The following is a 20,423-nucleotide window of genomic DNA, read 5'->3' as shown; positions in this document are numbered from 1 at the left end:
CGAGGTAGTGCCCGCACGTGGTATTTTGTAGAAGAGCCACACTCAAGGGGCCAAAGAGCCACATGTGGCTCATGAGCCACAGTGTGCCAACCAGAGTTTTAGAAAGAAGAGAGAAAGAAGTAGGAAACATCAACTCGTAGTAGTTGCTTTTCACATGTGCCTTGACTAGGCAAGCCCAGGGTTTTGAAATGGCGACTTCAGCATTCCAGGTTGATGCTTTATTCACTGTGCCACCACAAGTCAGGTGCATTTTGATTTTTAATGGACTCTAGTAATTTCTTTTTTTGAAGCCAGAGGTGAGCCCTGTCCCATATTTTAAAAGTAAACTCCCCCTTCAACAAATAAATTCAAGCAAAATCTAGGACCACTTTGATAAATGTGAGCTCCAGGAAGGAGATACTGAAATCAAGAGTAGTCCCATAGCATATATATTTTTAAGATTTTATTTATTCATTTTAGAGAGGGTAGGAGAGAAAGAGAGAGAAGGGGGGAGGAGCAGGAAACATCAACCCCCATATGTGTCTTGATCAGGCAAGCCCTCCTGGGTTTTCAACCAGCGACCTCAGCATTCTAGGTCGACACTTTATCCATTGCACCACCACAGGTCAGGCACTTAGCGATTCTTACCAGATTTGGGACTTAAACATTTCTAGACTTTGAGTGCTCTAGAATAGCGTTCTACATACAGTGGTGAGATAACAATAAATATTTGCTAATGAATGATACACAGTTTGAGGTCTAGTCTAGTGCTCAGTTCTTTGAGCCTGTTCTTTTCATCTGAAAAATGGGGATTAAAAACAACGCCCAATTATTGTGAGAATTTAATGAGATGATGTATGTAAGGGGTTTAGCATGGAGCTTGACATCTACCAGTTCAGTGAATGGTGGATCTATGAATAGGTGCCCAGAGAGATAGAGATGGTGTCGGTAAGCTAACCGCACGTTATGTTGTGGTTGGGAGTGGATACTACTAATAAGAGATCTAGCCTCCGAATTCCTTTTATGGGAAGAGGGTAATGAAAGGCTACCAAAAAGAGGAAAGACAGGAACACAGATGGATTTCAGCAAGATGGAGAGTGTTACTAGCCTGTGCCCAGGGACTCAGGTGCGCAGGGGACTTTAGGACCTCGCTATCCCGGAGCGCGCGGTTGCCGGGGGCGCGCAGCGCGTGAGGTGAGGGGGGAAGGCGCGGCTCTGGCTCCAGCCAGAGGCCGCCTCGCGCCTAGCCGCATCTCAGGGGGCGGGGCCGAGGCCTCGGGCCGCAGTGCGATTGGCGTAGGCGCGCGGGTGACGCTAACGGCTAGCGCGAGGCCCCGCCCCCGCGCGCGCTCGCCTGCGGGTCGGCAGCCTGGCTGTGGCTCGCGCGGCGCCCCCGCGCGGAGTCCGCGCGTCAGTCGGTCCCTGGAGCGGCTTTGGGGCGGCGGGCTGCAGCCAGCAGAGCGCGCCCATCCGGGGAGGCGGCGGTGTCCCCGGGCGTCGCGTGAGGAGGCTCGGATCCCGAAGACTCGCACGGCGCGATGGCACCCATTGGCCTCAAAGCCGTGGTCGGAGAGAGTAAGTGGAGTCGCGGTCCGCTCCGCAGGCCGGGGCTGCGGCTGCCCGGGAGGAGCTTGGCGCTGTACCTGCCCGCAGCGCCCGGGCCTCCGGGCTGGCCGCTCGCCCCGCCCGGCCGGGGGCTTATGGCTGGGAGGGCTCCGTTATTCCGGCGCCGCCCTCCGAGGGAAGTCCCTCCGGCCTCCTGCGGCCCGCGTCCGCTTCCCTTCTTCCCCAGCAATTCCCTTCCCGAATTCCACACCCTTCCCCCTCCTTCTCCCATCCCTCCTCCTTCTCCCATCTCTCCTCCTTCTCCCGTCCTCCCCTTTACATCCATCCCCTCGCCTTATCCCCCGTCCCTTCCCTTCATCCCCATCCCTCTCTTGCCTGCACCCCCCTCTCCCCCTCTTCACAAACCCATTTCTCTCTTCACTCCATTCATTTTTCCTCCCCCTTCACCCCCGGCACCCCATCCTTTTCCCTTCTCTTCGCCTTGACCCTCTGCTGTTTATTACCCTTGCCTTCTGCACCCTATCACCGTCCCGTGCACTCCGTTCTTCTTCACTCCATCACCTTCCCACCATTTCCCTTGTCCCCCCCTTCCTTGCTTTCTTTATTCCCTAAGCCCCTTGATCCCACTGCTTTTTCTTTCTTCAGTCCCTCCCTCTTTCCCACCCTCCTTCGTGAATCGTGACGAGCGAAATCCCGGCCTGCGTCCTCCTCCCCCTTCCTCCTCCCTCCCGGGAAGCCGGAGCCGCGGTCCCCGGCTGCAGAGAGACCCACCTGGGAGCGGCTTCGCGCGCCCAGCCTGGGCCACTCCTGGCAGCTGGAGAGAAGCCAGTCTTCCCTCGGCTCGGCTCGGCTCGGCTCTGCTGTGCTGAGGCTGCCTCTCTCCTCCTCCGGTTACCGGGTCTTGGTTTCAAGGGCGGGATCTTATCAGGGTCCTGAACCCTCCTAAATCACACCGGGGATGAGCAAAACTGTAGCGTGCGGCGCGAGGAGTGGCCCTGCCCAGCACCGCAGTCTGCAGTCTCTCTGTTTGCACGACTCAGCCCTTGCTTGGCTGAACGTTCTGGGCTTTTCAGACCACTGTTGCAGGGAGGAAATGGTTGTTTATGGGTTTGGATGAAACGCTCGACGTAAATGGATTTTTAAAAATGGACGGCGGTGAGTGCCAGCCGCAGGGGAGGGTTGATGTGGGTGGGTAATATTTGGAAAACGGCGTCCTCGGTGCTAAGATTAGGGATGTGTAAACAAACGATGCCTCTTCAGTATTTTGGCTATTTCTTTAACAAAAATGTGTCAGGATTGGCTGTGGTTTTTGTTACCTCTTTTGGAATTAGAAGACAATTAAGACTGGCCTTTTCTCTGGAGGAGAGGATAAGAGGAAATAAAATAAAAACGATGGAAATTCGTTTCCTTTCCGATGATTCTCTCCTGTTATAGTACACACTCTCCTCTCTCCTTTTGCTACCAAATGTTTTTGGCTTTGTAGTGTTCTTTTTGAACATCATTACTGTTTTCCCCCCAGTCTTTTTGATGATGTACAGAAAATATCCCAATACAGGAGAAGAAAATTGTTACAAAAATTGAACCCTAAATGAGCAGGTTTTTTTTTTTTTTAAGTGCCCGCTATAGCACTTGCCCTCCCCATGAAGGTATGTGAATCACATACCTTCTCTTTTCTAAGGAGAATCAAGGGTGTTTAGGGCTGGAAGGACCCGTGGAGATCCTGTAATGTTGGCCCTGGCCAGTTGGCTCAGCGGTAGAGCGTCGGCCTGGCTTGCGGGGGACCTGGGTTCGATTACCGGCCAGGGCACATAGGAGAGGCGCCCATTTGCTTCTCCACACCCCCCCCCCCCTTCCTCTCTGTCTCTCTCTTCCCCTCCCGCAGCCAAGGCTCCATTGGAGCAAAGATGGCCCGGGCGCTGGGGATGGCTCCTTGGCCTCTGCCCCAGGCGCTAGAGTGGCTCTGGTCGCAGCGACGCCCCGGAGGGGCAGAGAATTGCCCCTGGTGGGCAGAGCTTCGCCCCTGGTGGGCGTGCCGGGTGGATCCCGGTCGGGCGCATGTGGGAGTCTGTCTGACTGTCTCTCCCCGTTTCCAGCTTCAGAAAAAAAAAAAAAAGTAAATGAACGAATGAAGGATAAAAAGCAAAATAAAGGTAGTTCTGGCTTGTCACATCTTTCTGAGTTGAATTTTAGAATGGCAGTCGGTACAGAAACAATAAAAGTAGAGGAGATGGGTCAACTTTAGTTGTTCATTCAACAAATGTTTGTTAAGGAGCCTGTTAGGAGTTATAGAATACAGAGTGACTAAAATACAGGACACTTTTTTTTTTTTTTTTTTTTTTTTTTTACAGAGACCGAGAAAGAGTCAGAGAGAGGGATAGATTGGGACAGACAGACAGGAACAGAGAGATGAGAAGCATCAATCATCAGTTTGGTTTTTTTGTTGCGACACCTTAGTTCATTGATTTGCTTTCTCATATGTGACTTGATCATGGGCCTTCAGCAGACCGAGTGACCCCTTGCTCGAGCCAGCGACCTTGGGTCCAAGCTGGTGAGTTTTGCTTAAGCCAGGTGAGCCTGTGCTCAAGCTGGCGACCTTGGGGTCTCGAACCTGGGTCCTCCGCATCCTAGTTCGACGCTCTATCCACGGCGCCACTGTCTAGTCAGGCCAGGACACTTTCATATTGTGTGACAGACGTAGACAATCCTGTATTCTGAGATACCATCTGTGTCCCAAGTTTTCCCTGTCACTTCCTAGCACACTTCAGGTATACTCAGAGTATTGTACTTCTTTGTGTTGGCCTTGTACAGTTAGAGCAGAAGTTCCTTCAGGGGAGAGTAGGACCTTGTTTTGTTCTTATGTCTATCTTTAGTGTTGTGAATTAGTGCTTGGTACTCAGGAAATACTGAATAAATGACTAATCTTATATATAGCGGTTCAGAGAATGGGCTTTGGAAATGGACTACCTGGGATAAAATTCTTATCTATCACGTAATAATTGTATGACTTTTGCAAACAATGGGACATTTTTGTGCCTCAATTTCTTCATCTGTAAAGTGGGTAGTAATTGCACCTACATTTTTGGGTTCTATATTACTAAATGATGTAATGCAGGTATAGCATTTAGCATAGTTATTAGCATACTGTAAACTCAGTAAATGTTGTTATGCAAAGATCCACCAAGTGGGTCAATGAAAGTGTTAGAAGATTTTGAGAAGAAACAAACTACTATCCTGTGGGGCCAGAGTTTTGAGGGAGAAAGCAGAGTCTCAGATAAACTTTTTTTTTTTAAATTTAGACAATTAAATTTAACTGAGTGGCATTGGCCAACAAGAGTACATAGATTTAGAGAAAACATCTCCATATCACTTGGACAGTCTACTATGTTGTATACCCATCACCCTCAGATAAACTTTTTGAAGGAGGTGCAAATGAACTGGAAAATGGAGAATGGACCTGAAACATATGAACAATTTGTAATCTGACCCAATTTCTGTTCCCAGTCCTAATTTATTTACCTTTCCCCCCCATAACTGTTGTTTTTTGCTCTCTACAAAGAGATTGTAAGAGAAGGACAATTTCATTTTTATGGCATATTAGTATCTATTTTATGTTAATAGATGATGTTTCAATTATGTAAATCCATGTTGTATAATCCAGAGTTTATTCCTGTTCCCTGAAATTTTGTCAGTGTGTTACAAAGATGCAAGGACTACAAAAGGGAGGGTGTGTTTTTCTAATTTCCTAGCTGTTAGTTTCTCCTCGTGATCTCTTATAAGAATCACATTCTTTTGGAAAAGAATGTACTTTCTGTTTGTGTGTTAAATACGTACCTTTTTCAGATGGGGCCATGATTCATGGGATGTGTCACAAATTGAGAGGACATCATGATAGAAGCAGTCTTTATTCATTTCTTACACTTTTTTTTTTTCTTACACTTTTTTAAAAAAAGAAACAAGTATATCTTGAAATATTAAATACATATTCCGTTTTTAAATTAAGATAGAATTTGTGCACAGTAAAATTCACCCCTTTTAGTGAACAGTTTTTCAGATTTCACCCATCACATACAGTCACGCCACCAGCAGTGTAATGAGAATACAGAGTGGTGCCATCACCCCCTCAAAATTCTGTGTGCTGCCCCTTTCTAGTGAGCCTCTCCCACCCTCATCCCCAGCCCCTGGCAAGTGCTGAACTGTTTACAGTCCCTATAATTTTGCTTTTGCCAGAATGTCATATTAATAGACTCGTATAGCTTCTTAAATGTGACCTCTTATCATAGTGCATGTGAGAATCATCCATGTTGCCTGTATCTGTAGTGGGTCCCTTCTTGTTACTGACTGTTATTCTGTTGTATGGATGTACTTTCGTTTGTTTATCTATTTCCCAGCTGAAGGACATTTGAGTTATTTACACTTTGGGGCAATTGCTGATGCTTCTATAATGTTTATATGAGTATTCAGTCACACATAGGTTTTGGTGGGAACATATCACTTGGTTATGTAAATACAGAGGGTCCTTGGGTTACCACACGGTTCTGTTCCTACAACAGTGACATAGCCTGACTTTTGGTGTTAAGTCGAAACACTCCCTAGCCTAAGTCACTTACCTATCCTAACCCAGTTGTAAAATCATGATCTAGAACATAAAAGCACAACTAAACCACAGAAAAAGAATACTGCATATTCTTCCCCCACGCGCAGCCAAACTAGTTCGCCCACATAGTTTGTAAGTATGACGCTAACGGCGTAAGCCTAAACACTATGTCTCAGTTTTTAAAAGTTTTTATGGGAGTGTCGTAAACTCAAAACGTCATATGTTGAGACTGTCGCAACCTGAGGACCCCGAGGACCCCCTGTACCTAGGAGTGGGATGAATGGGTCATATGACAAGTGTATTTAACTTTATAAGAAACTGTCAAATTGTTTTCCAAAGTAGCTCTGCCATTTTACATTCCTACCAGCATCGTTGTTATTTCAGCCGAGACTTGAACAATGCAGGGGTTAGGGGTGCCCAACCTGCATAGTGAAAATCCGTATGGAACTTTTGACTCCCTAGAAACTTCAGTCATCCATGGATATCCACTGGAGATTGGTTCCAGGACCTCCACGATGCCAAAAACCACAATGCTTAAGTCTCTTACATAAAATGGTTTAGGACAATGCATACAGTTGGCCTTCTGCATCTGGGGATTCCCAACTGCAGGTGGAAAATACATTTTTAAAACCTTAAATATGGAGGTCTTTATATATTCTAGGAACAAGGCTTTCATCAGATAATATGACTTACAAATATAATATTTTCTGTTTGTGACTTGTCTTTTTATTCTATTGAAAGTTTTTCTTTTGAATCAGTGATGTGGTGTTCTTGGGATATATTCCTAAAAGTGGGATAGCTGGGTTAAAAGGCAGTTCTATTTTTAATTTTTTGAGGAATCTCCATACTGTTTTCCACAGTGGCTGCACCAGTCTTCATTCCCACCAGCAGTGCAGGAGGGTTCCCTTTTCTCCACATCCTCGCCAGCACTTATGCTGTGTTGTTTTGTTAATGAGCCCCATTCTGGCTGGTGTGAGGTGGTATCTCATTGTGGTTTTAATTTGCATTTCTCTAATTAGTGATGTTGAATATTTTTTCATCTCCCTATGGCAGCATTGTTAACAATAGCCAGGATCTGGAAACAGCCCAAGTGTCCGTCAGTGGACGAGTGGATTAAAAAGCCATGGTACATATACACAATGGAATACTATGGGGCCATGAAAAAGAAGGAAATCTTACCTTTTGCGACAACATGGATGAACCTGGAAACTATTATGTTGAGTGAAATAAGCCAGGTAGAGAAAGAAAAATATCATATGACCTCACTCATTTGAAGAATCCAATGAACAATGTGAACTGAGGAACGGAATAGAGGCAGAGGCAGGATCAAAGGGACCAGAGGGAAAGTGGACAGAGGGAAAGGGATGAGAGGATGGGATCTGAGAAGGGAAAGAAATTGGTGAAATTACACACAATACAGCGTTATAGAGAGCAGAAAAGGAAATCCTGCTCTCTATAACAGGAATGGGGGAGGACATTGGGGGAAGGGGGCAAGGGGGACATTGAGGGGAACACCGGGGAGGGGGGATGCATTTGGGGGGACAGTAGAATCTATGTAAACACAATAAATTTAAATCAATTAAAAAAGTATTTTCAAGGCCCTGGCTGGTTGGCTCAGTGGTAGAGCGTCGGCCTGGTGTGCAGGAGTCCGGGGTTTGATTCCTGGCTAGGGGACACAGGAGAAGCGCCCATCTGCTTCTCCATTCCTCCCCCTCTCTTTCCTCTCTGTCTCTCTCTTCCCCTCCCACAGCCAAGGCTCCATTGGAGCAAAGATGGCCCGGGCGCTGAGGATGGCTCCATGGCCTCTTCCTCAGGCGCTAGAATGGCTCTGGTTGCAACAGAGCGACACCCCCTGATGGGCGTGCCCGGTGGGTCCCCGTGGGGCGCATGCGGGAGTTATCTGACTGCCTCCCCGTTTCCAACTTCAGAAAAATAAATTAAAAAAAAAAGTATTTTTCAAAAAAAGCAAAAGTTCTATATTTTGATGAAGTTCATTTTATCAATTTTTTTTTCTTTTATAGATTGTGCTTTTGGTATTCTATTTAAGAAATCTGCCTGCCCTGGCTGGGTAGCTCAGTTGATTAGAGCAGTGTTTTTTAACTACTAGTCCTCTGACTGGTCCGCCAGAAATTTCATGCTGGCCTGTGAAAGAGTTAACCACCCTGATGTTGTATGAAGATTATAGACCCAGTGGTCTTGATAGAATTTGCTTATGTTTAGGATGATTTCTGTCTTAGTGGTCCCCCAAATAATTCTACTATTTTCATAGGTAGGTCCTGAAGTGTAAACAGGTTGAAAATCACTGGGTTAGAAGATTATCCTGAGATATACCAAGTTTGTGGGTTCAATCCCCTGTTGGGGATAAAAGAATCAACCAATGAATGTATAAGTGGAACAACAAATCAGTGTTTCTCTCTTTCTCTCCCATCCTTTCTCTCTAAAATCAATAATAAATTTTTTTTGTCTAGCCCAAGTTCACGAAGATTTTCTATGTTTTACATTATTTTTTTTGTGTTTTTTTTTTTTTCAGAGACAGAGAGAGAGGTATAGACAGGGACAGACAAGAACGGAGAGAGAGATGAGAAGTATCATCAATCATTAGTTTTTTGTTGTGACACCTTAGTTTATTGATTGCTTTCTCAATATGTGCCTTGATTGTGGGCCTACAGCAAACCAAGTAACTCCTTGCTCGAGCCAGCAACCTTGGGTCCAAGTTGATGAGCTTTTGCTCCAACCAGATGAGCCCGCACTCAAGCTGGCGACCTCGAGGTCCTGAACCTGGATCCTCAGCATCCCAGTCTGACGCTCTATCCACTGCGCCACCGCCTGGTCAGGCGTGTTTTTTTTTTAAAAAAAGATTTTATTTATTGATTTTAGAGAGAGGAGAGTAAGAGAGAGAATGGGGGGCAGGAAGAAGTGGAAAACATCAACTCATAATAGTTGCTTCTCATATGTGCCTTGATCAGGCAAGCCTAGGATTCCAACCCACAATCTCAGCAGTCCCAGCTGACATTATCCACACAGGTCAGGCTATATTTTCTGTGTTTTCTTCTTGAAGTTTTATAGTTTTAGGCCTTACATAGTCTTTGATCCATTTAATTTCTTTGTATTGTGTGAGTTAGGGTCAAGATTCAAGTTTGTGTGAATATGACTTTTTTTTCTTTCCGGTATGTGAATGCCCAGTAGTTCCAGCACCATTTGTTGAAAAGACTATTATTTATTCCATTGAACTATCTTTGTTTTTTGTTGAAAACCAGTTGACCATATATGAGCAGGTCTATTTCTAGACTCCCTATTCTGTTTTGTTGACCTGTATGTATGCTTTCACCAATATCCAGTCTGTCTCAATTACTATAGCTGTCAAGTAAGACTGAAAACCAGGTACTGTGAGTTCTTTAACTTTATTTCCTTTTCAAAATTGTTTTGGTTGTTTGGGTTCATTTGCTTTTCCATATAAATTATAGAATCAGCTCACCAGTTTCTATTTCTGAATCTTTCTGGGATTTTGATTTGAATTGTGTTGAATCTGTAGATCAATTTGGGGAAAATTGGCATTTTAACAAATTCACTTTTAATATTTTAGTTTCTTTGTTGTTTTGCTATGTGAAAATAGTGATTCTTAGCTTCACAAAGAAGGGAGCAAGCTGTGAAAACAAGAATTGTATGAGTTTAGCAAAGTCACAAGGTACAAAGACATTTTACAGAAATTGTATTTTTATATAGAAGCAATGAACAATTAGAAATTGAAATTTAGCCTGATCTGTGGTGGCGCAGTGGATAAAGCGTCGACCTGGAAATGCTGAGGTCGCCGGTTCGAAACCCTGGGCTTGCCTGGTCAAGGCACATATGGGAGTTGATGCTTCCAGCTCCTCCCCACCTTCTCTTCTCTGTCTCTCTCTCTTCTCTTTCTCCCTCTTTGTCTCTCTCTCTCTCCCTTTCTCTCTCTTCTCTAAAATGAATAAATAAGTAAATAAATAAAAAAGAAATTGAAATTTAGAAGTGCCATTTACAATAGAATAAAAAACCATGAAATACTGTATGTTCCAGATCTGTATGCTGAAAGCTACAGAACACTGATGAAAGAAATCAAAGAAGGCTGAAATGAATGGAGAGATGTACCATATTCATGTATTAAAAGAATTTATGTTATATTTCTTTATATTTTATTTTTTTAAAATTTTTTTCTGAGAGAGAGACAGGAAGGGAGGTAGAGGATAAGAAGCATCAACTTGTTGCTTTTACTTCACTGTTTCATTTAATTGTATACTTATTGATTGCTTCTCATTTGTGCCCTGACTGGGGATTGAACCCAAGACCTTGGCACACGGGGATGATGATGCTTTATCCACTTAGCCGTCTGGCCAGGGCGCAATGAATACTTTTTAAATAAACTTTACTTGATAGTTATGTTTGTTCTTTTTTCTGTATTATTAAATTTTGCTCATTATCTTTGCATCTATATTCATTAATATTAGAGCCTTCTTGCTCTTCTTTGATCATTCCAAGGATGACCCCATATCAGGGCTTTCTCTTTGCTATTCCCTGTGTCTGAAATGTTCTTTCTTCAGATATCCGCATTCATGTTCCCTTAATTCCTTTAGGTCTCATATCAAATGCCACCTCACCAATGGCATCTTCTTTGAGTACTTTATATAAGATGGACACTATCCTGATTTCCCTACAATTTCCTCTCCCCCTTATCATGCTGAATTGTCAAACCTGACATTTTGTTCTTACTAGTTTGTCCTTGCCTCCACCAACCTAATGTAAGCTCCATGAGTGCTTAGACTGTTTTGTTCACTGCTGTATCCCCTGCACCTTGAAGAACAATGCTGGTGTATAGTGGGCATTCACTAAATGTTTGGAATGAACAGTTGAACTCTATATTATATATATTTCTTTCTCTCTTTTAAATTAGTTTTAGATCTTAAGCATCAGAATTTCTCTTTAAATGGATTGGAAAGTGTCCGATCTTTTTATATGTTCCAGAATACATCAGATAACATGGAGATTCCTTTTGAATGTTAGAAATAATTTATCCAGCCTGACCTGTGGTGGCGCAGTGGATAAAGCGTCGACCTGGAAATGCTGAGGTCGCCGGTTTGAAACCCTGGGCTTGCCTGGTCAAGGCACATATGGGAGTTGATGCTTCCAGGTCCTCTCTCTCCTCTCTAAAATGAATAAATAGCCCTGGCCGGTTGGCTCAGCGGTAGAGCGTCGGCCTAGCGTGCGGAGGACCCGGGTTCGATTCCCGGCCAGGGCACACAGGAGAAGCGCCCATTTGCTTCTCCACCCCTCCGCCGCGCTTTCCTCTTTGTCTCTCTCTTCCCCTCCCGCAGCCAAGGCTCCATTGGAGCAAAGATGGCCCCGGGCGCTGGGGATGGCTCTGTGGCCTCTGCCTCAGGCGCTAGAGTGGCTCTGGTCGCAACATGGCGACGCCCAGGATGGGCAGAGCATCGCCCCCTGGTGGGCAGAGCGTTGCCCCTGGTGGGCGTGCCGGGTGGATCCCGGTCGGGCGCATGCGGGAGTCTGTCTGACTGTCTCTCCCTGTTTCCAGCTTCAGAAAAATGAAAAAATAAATAAATAAATAAATAAAATAAAATGAATAAATAAAATTAAAGATTAAAAAAAATGATTTATCCATAAAACTCTGAATTTGTTGCTTTTGGGTCGGGGGGAAGAAGATAAATATTTGACAGCCTTTTAGATTTATTTGATTACTGTTTGTTTACTTAGGAGTTCTACTTCTTTAGTCAGTTTTGGCAATTTATATTTCCTTATAAAGCAAGCCTTTTAACTTAAAAATTAAATTATATTAACTAAATTAAATTTGTAGAATTTTTGTTTATATTTTTTTAAAGATTTTATTTATTGATTTTAGAGACAGGAGATGGAGAGAGAGAAAGGGGGATAGGAGCGAGAAGCAGTAGTTGTTTCTTGTGTGTGCCTTGGCCAGGCAAGCCTGGGATTTCAAACCTGCAACCTCAGCATTACAGGTTGACCACTGCGCCACCACAGGTCAGGCTAAATTCATAGAGCTTTTAAAAGATATTCTGCATCCTTTCTTATTCTACTCTGTTTGTGTTGTTTTTATGAAAATACTTGCTAGAGACTTGTCTATTTTAACTATCTTTTTCCCCCTTTTTTTTTTACAGAGAGTCAGAGAGAGGGATATTTAGGGACAGACAGACAGGAATGGAGAGAGATGAGAAGCATCAATCTTCAGTTTTTCGTTGCAACACCTTAGTTGTTCATTGATTGCTTTCTCACATGTGCCTTGACTGCGGGCCTTCAGCAGACCGAGTAACCCCTTGCTCAAGCCAGTGATCTTGGGTCCAAGCTGGTGAGCTTTGCTCAAACCAGATTAGCCCACGCTCAAGCTGGCGACCTCGGGGTCTTGAACCTGGGTCCTCTGCATCCCAGTCCGACGCTCTATCCACTGCGCCACCGCCTGGTCAGGCTTTAACTGTCTTAAAAAAAAAATCAGTTTCTTCCGTCTATGTTGTGATGTGTGTCCTTAATTTCGAGTGCTTAATTAATTTTTTTTTTTTTTTTTTTTTTTTTTACAGAGGCAGAGATAGACAGGGACAGACAGACAGGAACGGAGAGAGATGAGAAGCATCAATCATCAGTTTCTCGTTGCGCGTTGCGACTTCTTAGTTGTTCATTGATTGCTTTCTCACATGTGCCTTGACCGTGGGCCTTCAGCAGACCGAGTAACCCCTTGCTTGAGCCAGCGACCTTGGGTCCAAGCTGGTGAGCTCTTTGCTCAAGCCAGATGAGCCCGCGCTCAAGCTGGCGACCTCGGGGTCTCGAACCTGGGTCCTTCCGCATCCCAGTCCGACGCTCTATCCACTGCGCCACCACCTGGTCAGGCAATTTTTTTTTTTCTAATAAAAGTATCTAAGGGCCCTGGCCAGTTGGCTCAGCGGTAGAGCGTCGGCCTGGCGTGCGGGGGACCCAGGTTCGATTCCCGGCCAGGGCACATAGGAGAAGCACCCATTTGCTTCTCCACCCCCCCTTCCTTCCTCTGTCTCTCTCTTCCCCTCCCACAGCCAAGGCTCCATTGGAGCAAAGATGGCCGGGCGCTGGGGATGGCTCCTTGGCCTCTGACCCAGGCGCTAGAGTGGCTCTGATTGCGGCAGAGTGACGCCCTGGAGGGGCAGAGCATCGCCCCCTGGTGGGCAGAGCATCGCCCCTGGTGGGCGTCCCGGGTGGATCCTGGTCGGGCGCATGTGGGAGTCTGTCTGACTGTCTCTCCCCATTTCCAGCTTCAGAAAAATACAAAAAAAAATTAAAAAAAAAAAGTATCTAAGACTGAGTCCAGCCTTGGTTGAATCCCATAGTTTCCCCCTGCCCCCCAGATTTAATATGCAGTATTCTTGCCATTTATTTCTGAATGTAGTCTTCCTTTTTTAAAATTTTAATTTTTCCACTGATTTGAGAGACAGAGAGAGAAGCATCAACTGATTTTACTTAGTTGTTCCATTTTTAGTTGTGCACTCATTGATTACTTCTGGCACATGCCTGACTAGGGATCAAACCCACAACCTCAGGATAATGGGATGATGTTTTATCCACTGAGCCACCCGGTCAGGGCCTCTTCCTTTGTTTGAACTAGATGTTACTCTTATGGAGTGATAAGTAGTTTAAATTGGGGCAAAGTTTCTATGAGTGGTTTGGGACTCAGGTATTATTTACGTGTTAACTGTTAAATGCAAGAAAGCATATATTCAACACGGGCTCCAAAAATGGCTTATTGAATGTACCCTGAAAGATTTCCCCTCTGGCTTCTTTCTTTCTTTTCTTTTTTTTTTTTTTTTGCCACACAGCACCTCTTAGACAAACAGGTATTTGGCAACTAATGAAGTATCTTTTCTTCAGTGGAGTAGGCAGGCCAAATTTTATAGTTACCACTAGGAACTCAGCAGCCATAAATTTTGGACCCTAGTCCTATGGCTGCCTATAAGGGAAGGGCTTGGAGAGCTCCCAGCTGAATCCTCTTACTTGATTGCCTCAGTCAGTTACTTCCGTGCAGGGCTGCTGCTGGAGCTGGAGTTAGAGTGAGGTATCTAAGACTTCACTGTATTTTACTTACTTATTCTTATTTTTAACCTTTCTGTAATCTAAAAAATGTTCAGTTGCAGTTTACATTAAAGATTTTGTATTAGTTTCAGGTGTACTTTACAAAGTGTCCCCCCTGATATTTCCAGTACCCACCTGCACCATATATAGTTATTACGGTATTACTGACGCCAGGGGTTCCTCAGGTTATGACAGTCTTGACATACGACGTTTCGAGTTGACGATGCTCACTCCCATAAAACTTGAAGAAATTGAGTGTTTTGGCTTATGCCATTAGCGTCAGTCATACCTAGAGACTACGTGGGCAAACTAGTTTGGTTGTGCGGCAGAAGAATACACAGTACAGTGCATTTATGTCCTTTTTCTGTGGCTTAGTTATGTTTTTATATTCTAGGTTATGATTTTACAACTGTGTTAGGATAGGTAAGTGACTTAGGCTAAGATATGTTTCAACTTACACCGAAATTCGGGTTATGTCACTGTCATAGGAATGAAACTGTGTTGTAACCCAAGGACCCCCTATCTATTTCCTATGCTATACTTTACTTGCCCATGACTATTCGTAACTAGCAATCTGTACTTCTCAACCCCTTCTTCTTTTTCACCCAGTTCCCAACACCCCCCCACCAATCATCTGTTCCCTGTATCTATGAGTCTGTTTGTTTTGTTTGTTTATATTGTTCTTTAGATTCCACATATAAGTGAAAACATATGGTATTTGTCTTCTCTGATTGACTTGTTTCACTTAGCATGATACTCTCCAGGTACATCCATTGCTGTTGCAAAGGGTAAGATTTCTTTCTTTTTTCTTTTCTTTTTTTTTGACAGAGAGAATCAGAGAGAGGGACAGATAGGGGCAGACAGACAGGAAGGGAGAGAGATGAGAAGCATCAATTCTTCATTGCGGCATCTTAGTTGTTCGTTGATCGCTTGTTCATTGATTACTTTCTCATATGTGCCTTGACCCAGGGCTACAGCAGAGAGAGTGACCCCTTGCTCAAGTCAGTGACCTTTGGGCTCATGCCAGCAACCATGGGGGTCATGTCTAGAATCCCACACTCAAGCCAGCGACCCTGTGCTCGAGCTGGTGAGCCTGCGCTCAAGCCGGCGACCTTGGGGTTTTGACCCTGGGTCCTCTGCATCCCAGTCCAACGCTCTATCCACTGCACCACCACCTGGTCAGGCTTTTTTTTTTTAATGGCTGTTTATTTTTCATATTTTTTTAATAATTTTTTTTCTTCTTCTTAAAGAAGACCCGTTAACATTTCTTGTAATACTGGTTTGATGGTGATGAACAATTCCTTTAGCTTTTTCTTGTCTGAGAAGTTCTTTATCTGTCCTTCAGTTCTAAATGATAGCTTTGCTGGGTAGAGTAATCTTGGTTGTAGGTCCTTGCTTTTCATCACTTTGAATATTTCTTGTCAGTCCCTTCTGGCCTGCAAAGTTTCTGTTCACAAATCAGCTGAAAGTTTTATGGTAGTTCCCTTGCGGGTAACTAACAGCTTTTTTCTTGCTGTTTTTAAGATTCTCTTTTTGTCTTTAACATTTGACATTTTAATTATGATGTATTTTGGTGTGGACCTCTTTGGGTTCATCTTATTTGGGACATTCTGCACTTTGTGGACTTAATGTTTATTTCCTTCACCAGTTTAGGGAAGTTTTCCATCATTATTTTTTCAAATCAGTTTTCAATTTCTTGCTCTCTCTCTCCTTCCAGCACTCCATGATGCAAATGTTGGTACACTTGAAGTTGTCCCAGAGGCTCCTTACACTATCCTCGTTTCTTTTGGAGTCTTTTCTTTTTGCTGTTCCGATTGGGTGTTTTCTGCTTCCTTATATTTCAAATTGCTGATTTGATTCTCTGCTTCCTCTACTCTACTGGTGATTCCCTGTAATGTATTCTTCATTTCAGTTAGTGTATCCTTCATTTCTGACTCGTTGTTTTTTATGGTTTCTATGTCCTTTTTCATGCTGTTGGAGTTCTAACTAAATGGCTTCTAAAGGGCTTTTTTATATCCCTAGTTATAGGACTGCTGTGCAGCCAGATCTCAGGCAGTTCTGAATGACAGTTGTTGTATAGTTTAGTTGTAATTTTGATTTAGTAGTGGGAGGTTCTGAGTACCACATTTGCCTATCATGTCATCTTGATTGGAACTCCCTATGACTTCATTTTCATTCAAGCAAGTATGAGTTTTACTTGCATTTTCCCCATCATGCTTATTTAAAAAAAATTTTTTTTTAATCAGCAAGAATCAGTGTTGGGTATTGGAAAAAATTCTGGACTAGATGTCAGACATACAACTGACAGTTCCAGTTTTAATGCTTAGTGGCTGGGTGACCTGGATGTGTTATTTAGCTGCTTTTTAAATTGGGGAATCTAATCCCAGCATCACAGAATTCTTTTAAGGCTCACATTAAATAATATACAAAAACATTGCTTGGAAAACAAGAAAGACTACCACAAGGTGTTAATATTATCTCAAAGATACAATTACAGAGATTAGTGTACCTGCTTAAGGTCACCGAACTAATCGTTGGAAGAATCAAGGAAATGAACCACTCATACTTTTGGTAGACACATAATCTAATAATCGCTAGCTAACAGCCAGCGATTGTCTACTCTGATGCCCTTTGGGAAGGTTTGCATTGGTTAAAACAAAATAATTTATTCTGATGTACACTGATCTGATCTTAATGGACATTTCTGGGGCTCTGAAGCAAGAAGAACTACTGATAGCTCAAATTGCAAGCTCTCAGGGCAGACTTCCAGTATGCCTTCCTTTCTTTCTTTCTTTTTTGTAAGCCACTGTTGTTTCACTTTAATGTATACTAATTATTCGGTCTAAGAGCTGACCTTGTAGGAAGTGAGTGAGATATTAAGAAAGCCTATTTTATTCTTAGAGGAGAAAAAACAGATGGAGAAAAGTAGAGAGAACAAACAAAAGGACTTCTGAGATGTCAGAGAAACCCGGGCTCCTGCATCATGACTTGTTTCCATTTAGCATGCTTCAGAGGCCTCTGGGGCCAGGTTTTCATTCATTTGACCAGTATGTATGCAGTCTCTCCCGGGTGCCAGATGCTGTGCTAAGGGCAGCAGATACAATGGTACATAAGTAGACCTGGTCCCAGGGGGATTTCGACAAGCAGTGGTCATACATTGGGGTAACTGCCCTGAGAGGGGTCAATGGTGTGATGATGCTGGAGGATGTGGGGGACCCTCAGCAGGGCCTGGAGGATGAGGGGGTCTGGGGGAGACCTAGAGGATAAGGAGGTAGCCAGGAGGAGGCTCGTGTTGGTGGGGCGTGGGGGAGAGAACGTCATGTAGACCCATGTCCAGGTTTGGCAAGAAAAAGAAAGCTTCAGTATGGCTGGGCTGGGGGGCAAGGGAATGTGGAAAGGGAAGTTGGGGAGGTCCTTGGGGCTCTCCGCTCCTTGTGGGGGACGTTTCTCTTTATTCTAGGAGCAGTGGGACATGACTGAAGTTTTAAGTCAGGGAGACCGCGGTTAGAATCTAGCTTAGAAAGTTCGCTGCTTGCTGTGTGGAGAATGGGTGGGAGGGGTTGAGACCGATGGCAGAGGGTTTAATTAGGAAGCTTGTGCTGATCCAGGCTGGAGAGAGGGGTGGCAAGGATGTGGGTCTCTGCCAGTGAGGAGAAATCACGGCTGCTGGACAGAAGATTGACGTGAAGAAGTCTTGAGAGGGAGAAATGTCACGTCATGGAGTTTTTTTTTTCTTTTTTTTTTTTTTTAGAGATAGAGAGTCAGAAGGATAGATAGGGACAGACAGACAGGAACAGGGAGAGATGAGAAGCATCAATCATCAGTTTTTCATTGCGACACCTTAGTTGTTCATTGATTGCTTTCTCATATGTGCCTTGACTGTGGGCCTTCAGCAGACTAACCCTTGCTCAAGCCAGCGACCTTGGGTTCAAGCTAGTGGACTTTTTGCTCAAACCAGATGAGTCCGCGCTCAAGCTGGCGACCTCAGGGCCTTGAACCTGGGTTCTCTGCATCCCAGTCCTATGCTGTATCCACTGCGCCACTGCCTGGTCAGGCTCACGGAGATTGATTGGATGTGAGGGAGAAGAAGGAGTTGGGAAAGACCCCCAGTGTTTCGGCTTGAGCAGCCTCATGGAAGGTCCTACCACTCACAGAGATATGAACAGGTTTGCCAGGGAAGATTCGTTTTTGTCGGCAGCGTATTTCAGGTGCTGTGAACTCTCTAGGGGGAGCTAGGAAGTGCAGCCAGCAGCCTTGAAGAAGGCAAATCTGTCAGAACAGTGTCTATGATTTTATGACTTCCTTGGCCCACCGACAAATCGTCCATAGCAAGTTTGAGCCGGCCACCAGGAGTCTTCGTGTAGGAACAAGCCACCACTCTCCAGGTTGGGAGGCTTGGCAAGTGGAAACTTTTCAGGAGTCTTTCTCTCTATGCTGTTTCTCCTATGTCTTAACATCAACCCTGGTCTGTGTGAACTTCATTTTTCAGGGTTGTTCTGAGGAGAAAACAGCTGTAGTCAGTCAGAGTGCCGAGGTGCCATCACACGGGCTCCTGGCTCTGGGAAGGATCTTAGAAGCATCTAGTGCAGACTCTCTCCCACAGCAAAAAGTCAGATCATACTAGTCCGTTGGGTGAACCGTGTTGGCAGATTTTTCTTCTTCTCTGTGGCTATTGGGGCCAGAGTGCTGTTTTCAGCTCCCTGTCAATGTAGACTCACAGTGACAAGTGTAAGCTGGGAGGGGTGTTACAACTGTGAGGGCGGAGAGGCTGCTTACACTTGGCTTAGATGTAATTCGGGACTTTCCAGTGGACGATTCTCATGAACTTTCCTAATGGCAGCAGGAACAAAGCTACTTCTGTGTGGCAGCTGAGGGGGAGGAAAGAAGGACTTCTAGGTGTAGATGGTTTCAGAGCCCCCACGTTAGGGGTCGGGGGGGGCAGCAGCCCAGGGATCTGCTCTCATAGTTTCTCTCCACCCATCTTCCTGAGCATTGGTGTGGCTGGGGAGGGCGTGGGGGCCTTTCCTGGTCTCTGGACACACCGATACTGTTGCTGCTGGTTGCTAGGGATTGGAGGGAAATAGACTGTTGGAACTGAGCAAGAGTCTCCTTCCACTCTATGTTCATTTCACACTGTAGGCTTTCTTTTTCCTCTTAATTTTATTTTATTTATATTTTATTGATTGATTTTAGTAAGGGAGAAAGGGAGGGGGAGAGAGAGAAGGGGGAGGGGTGGAGAAGCAGATGGACCTTCTCCTGTGTGCCCTGACCGGGAATCGAACTCAGGACTTCCACACGCTGGGCTGACGCTCTACCACTGAGCCAGCTGGCCAGGGCTTGTAGGCTTTCAATGATAGATTACTGTGAGGCAGACCCCTTAAAACTTACTCAGTCTACAGACTTCATATGTTTTGGGTAAAAGTGCCTCTCTGGAAATTTTTTTTTTTTTCATTTTTCATTTTTCTGAAGCTGGAAACAGGGAGAGACAGTCAGACAGACTCCGCATGCGCCCGACCGGGATCCACCCGGCACGCCCACCAGGGGCAACGCTCTGCCCACCAGGGGGCGATGCTCTGCCCATCCTGGGCGTCGCCATGTTGCGACCAGAGCCACTCTAGCACCTGAGGCAGAGGCCACAGAGCCATCCCCAGCGCCCGGGCCATCTTTGCTCCAATGGAGCCTTGGCTGCGGGAGGGGAAAAGAGAGACAGAGAGGAAAGCGCGGCGGAGGGGTGGAGAAGCAAATGGGCGCTTCTCCTGTGTGCCCTGGCCGGGAATTGAACCCGGGTCCTCCGCACGCTAGGCCGACGCTCTACCGCTGAGCCATCCGGCCAGGGCCTGGAAAATTTTTTTTTAATTTGTTAATTTATTTTAGAGAGAGGAAGATGGAGAGCGAGCTACAGAAACAACAGTCTGTTCGAGCATGTGCCCTGCCCAGGGGTCGAACCTATAACCTTCTGTGTGTTGGGATGATTCTGTAACCAACTGAAATATCTGGCCAGGGCTGCTTCTCTGGGCTTTTAAGATGAGGCAGTCTGTGGCCACTGAGAGTCTTCTAGTTCACGTCCCCTCAGATAGTCTGCGGCTGGTTCCCTTGGCCTTGACTGTTTCAGTTGCATGGTGCGCTAGTCTCTCTCCTCCTCCCTCTTTCTTCTTCTTCCTCTTCCTTCCTTCCTCCTCTTCTTTCTCCTCTTCCTCCT

The 20,423-nt window shown here is 45.0% G+C and overlaps 1 protein-coding gene across 2 annotated transcripts in view; it reads left to right on the top strand.

Annotated features, from left to right (window-relative positions):
* Positions 1-1,348: 1,348 nt before the first annotated feature.
* Positions 1,349-20,423, top strand: part of STXBP1 (syntaxin binding protein 1) — a 72,882-nt gene continuing 53,807 nt past the window's right edge. The window contains exon 1 of one of the 2 annotated variants that reach the window (XM_066256132.1): positions 1,349-1,554. In XM_066256132.1, the coding sequence (XP_066112229.1) occupies positions 1,518-1,554 (37 nt within the window). In that variant the 5' untranslated portion in view covers positions 1,349-1,517. The remainder of the gene's footprint in view (positions 1,555-20,423) is intronic. The other variant, XM_066256133.1, reaches the window with a different exon arrangement.

Source organism: Saccopteryx bilineata, chromosome 2 (genome assembly GCF_036850765.1).
Source record: "Saccopteryx bilineata isolate mSacBil1 chromosome 2, mSacBil1_pri_phased_curated, whole genome shotgun sequence".
NCBI lineage: Eukaryota > Metazoa > Chordata > Mammalia > Chiroptera > Emballonuridae > Saccopteryx > Saccopteryx bilineata.
Note: the sequence above shows the minus strand (reverse complement) of the source record. Positions and strands in the feature narration are given on the sequence as shown.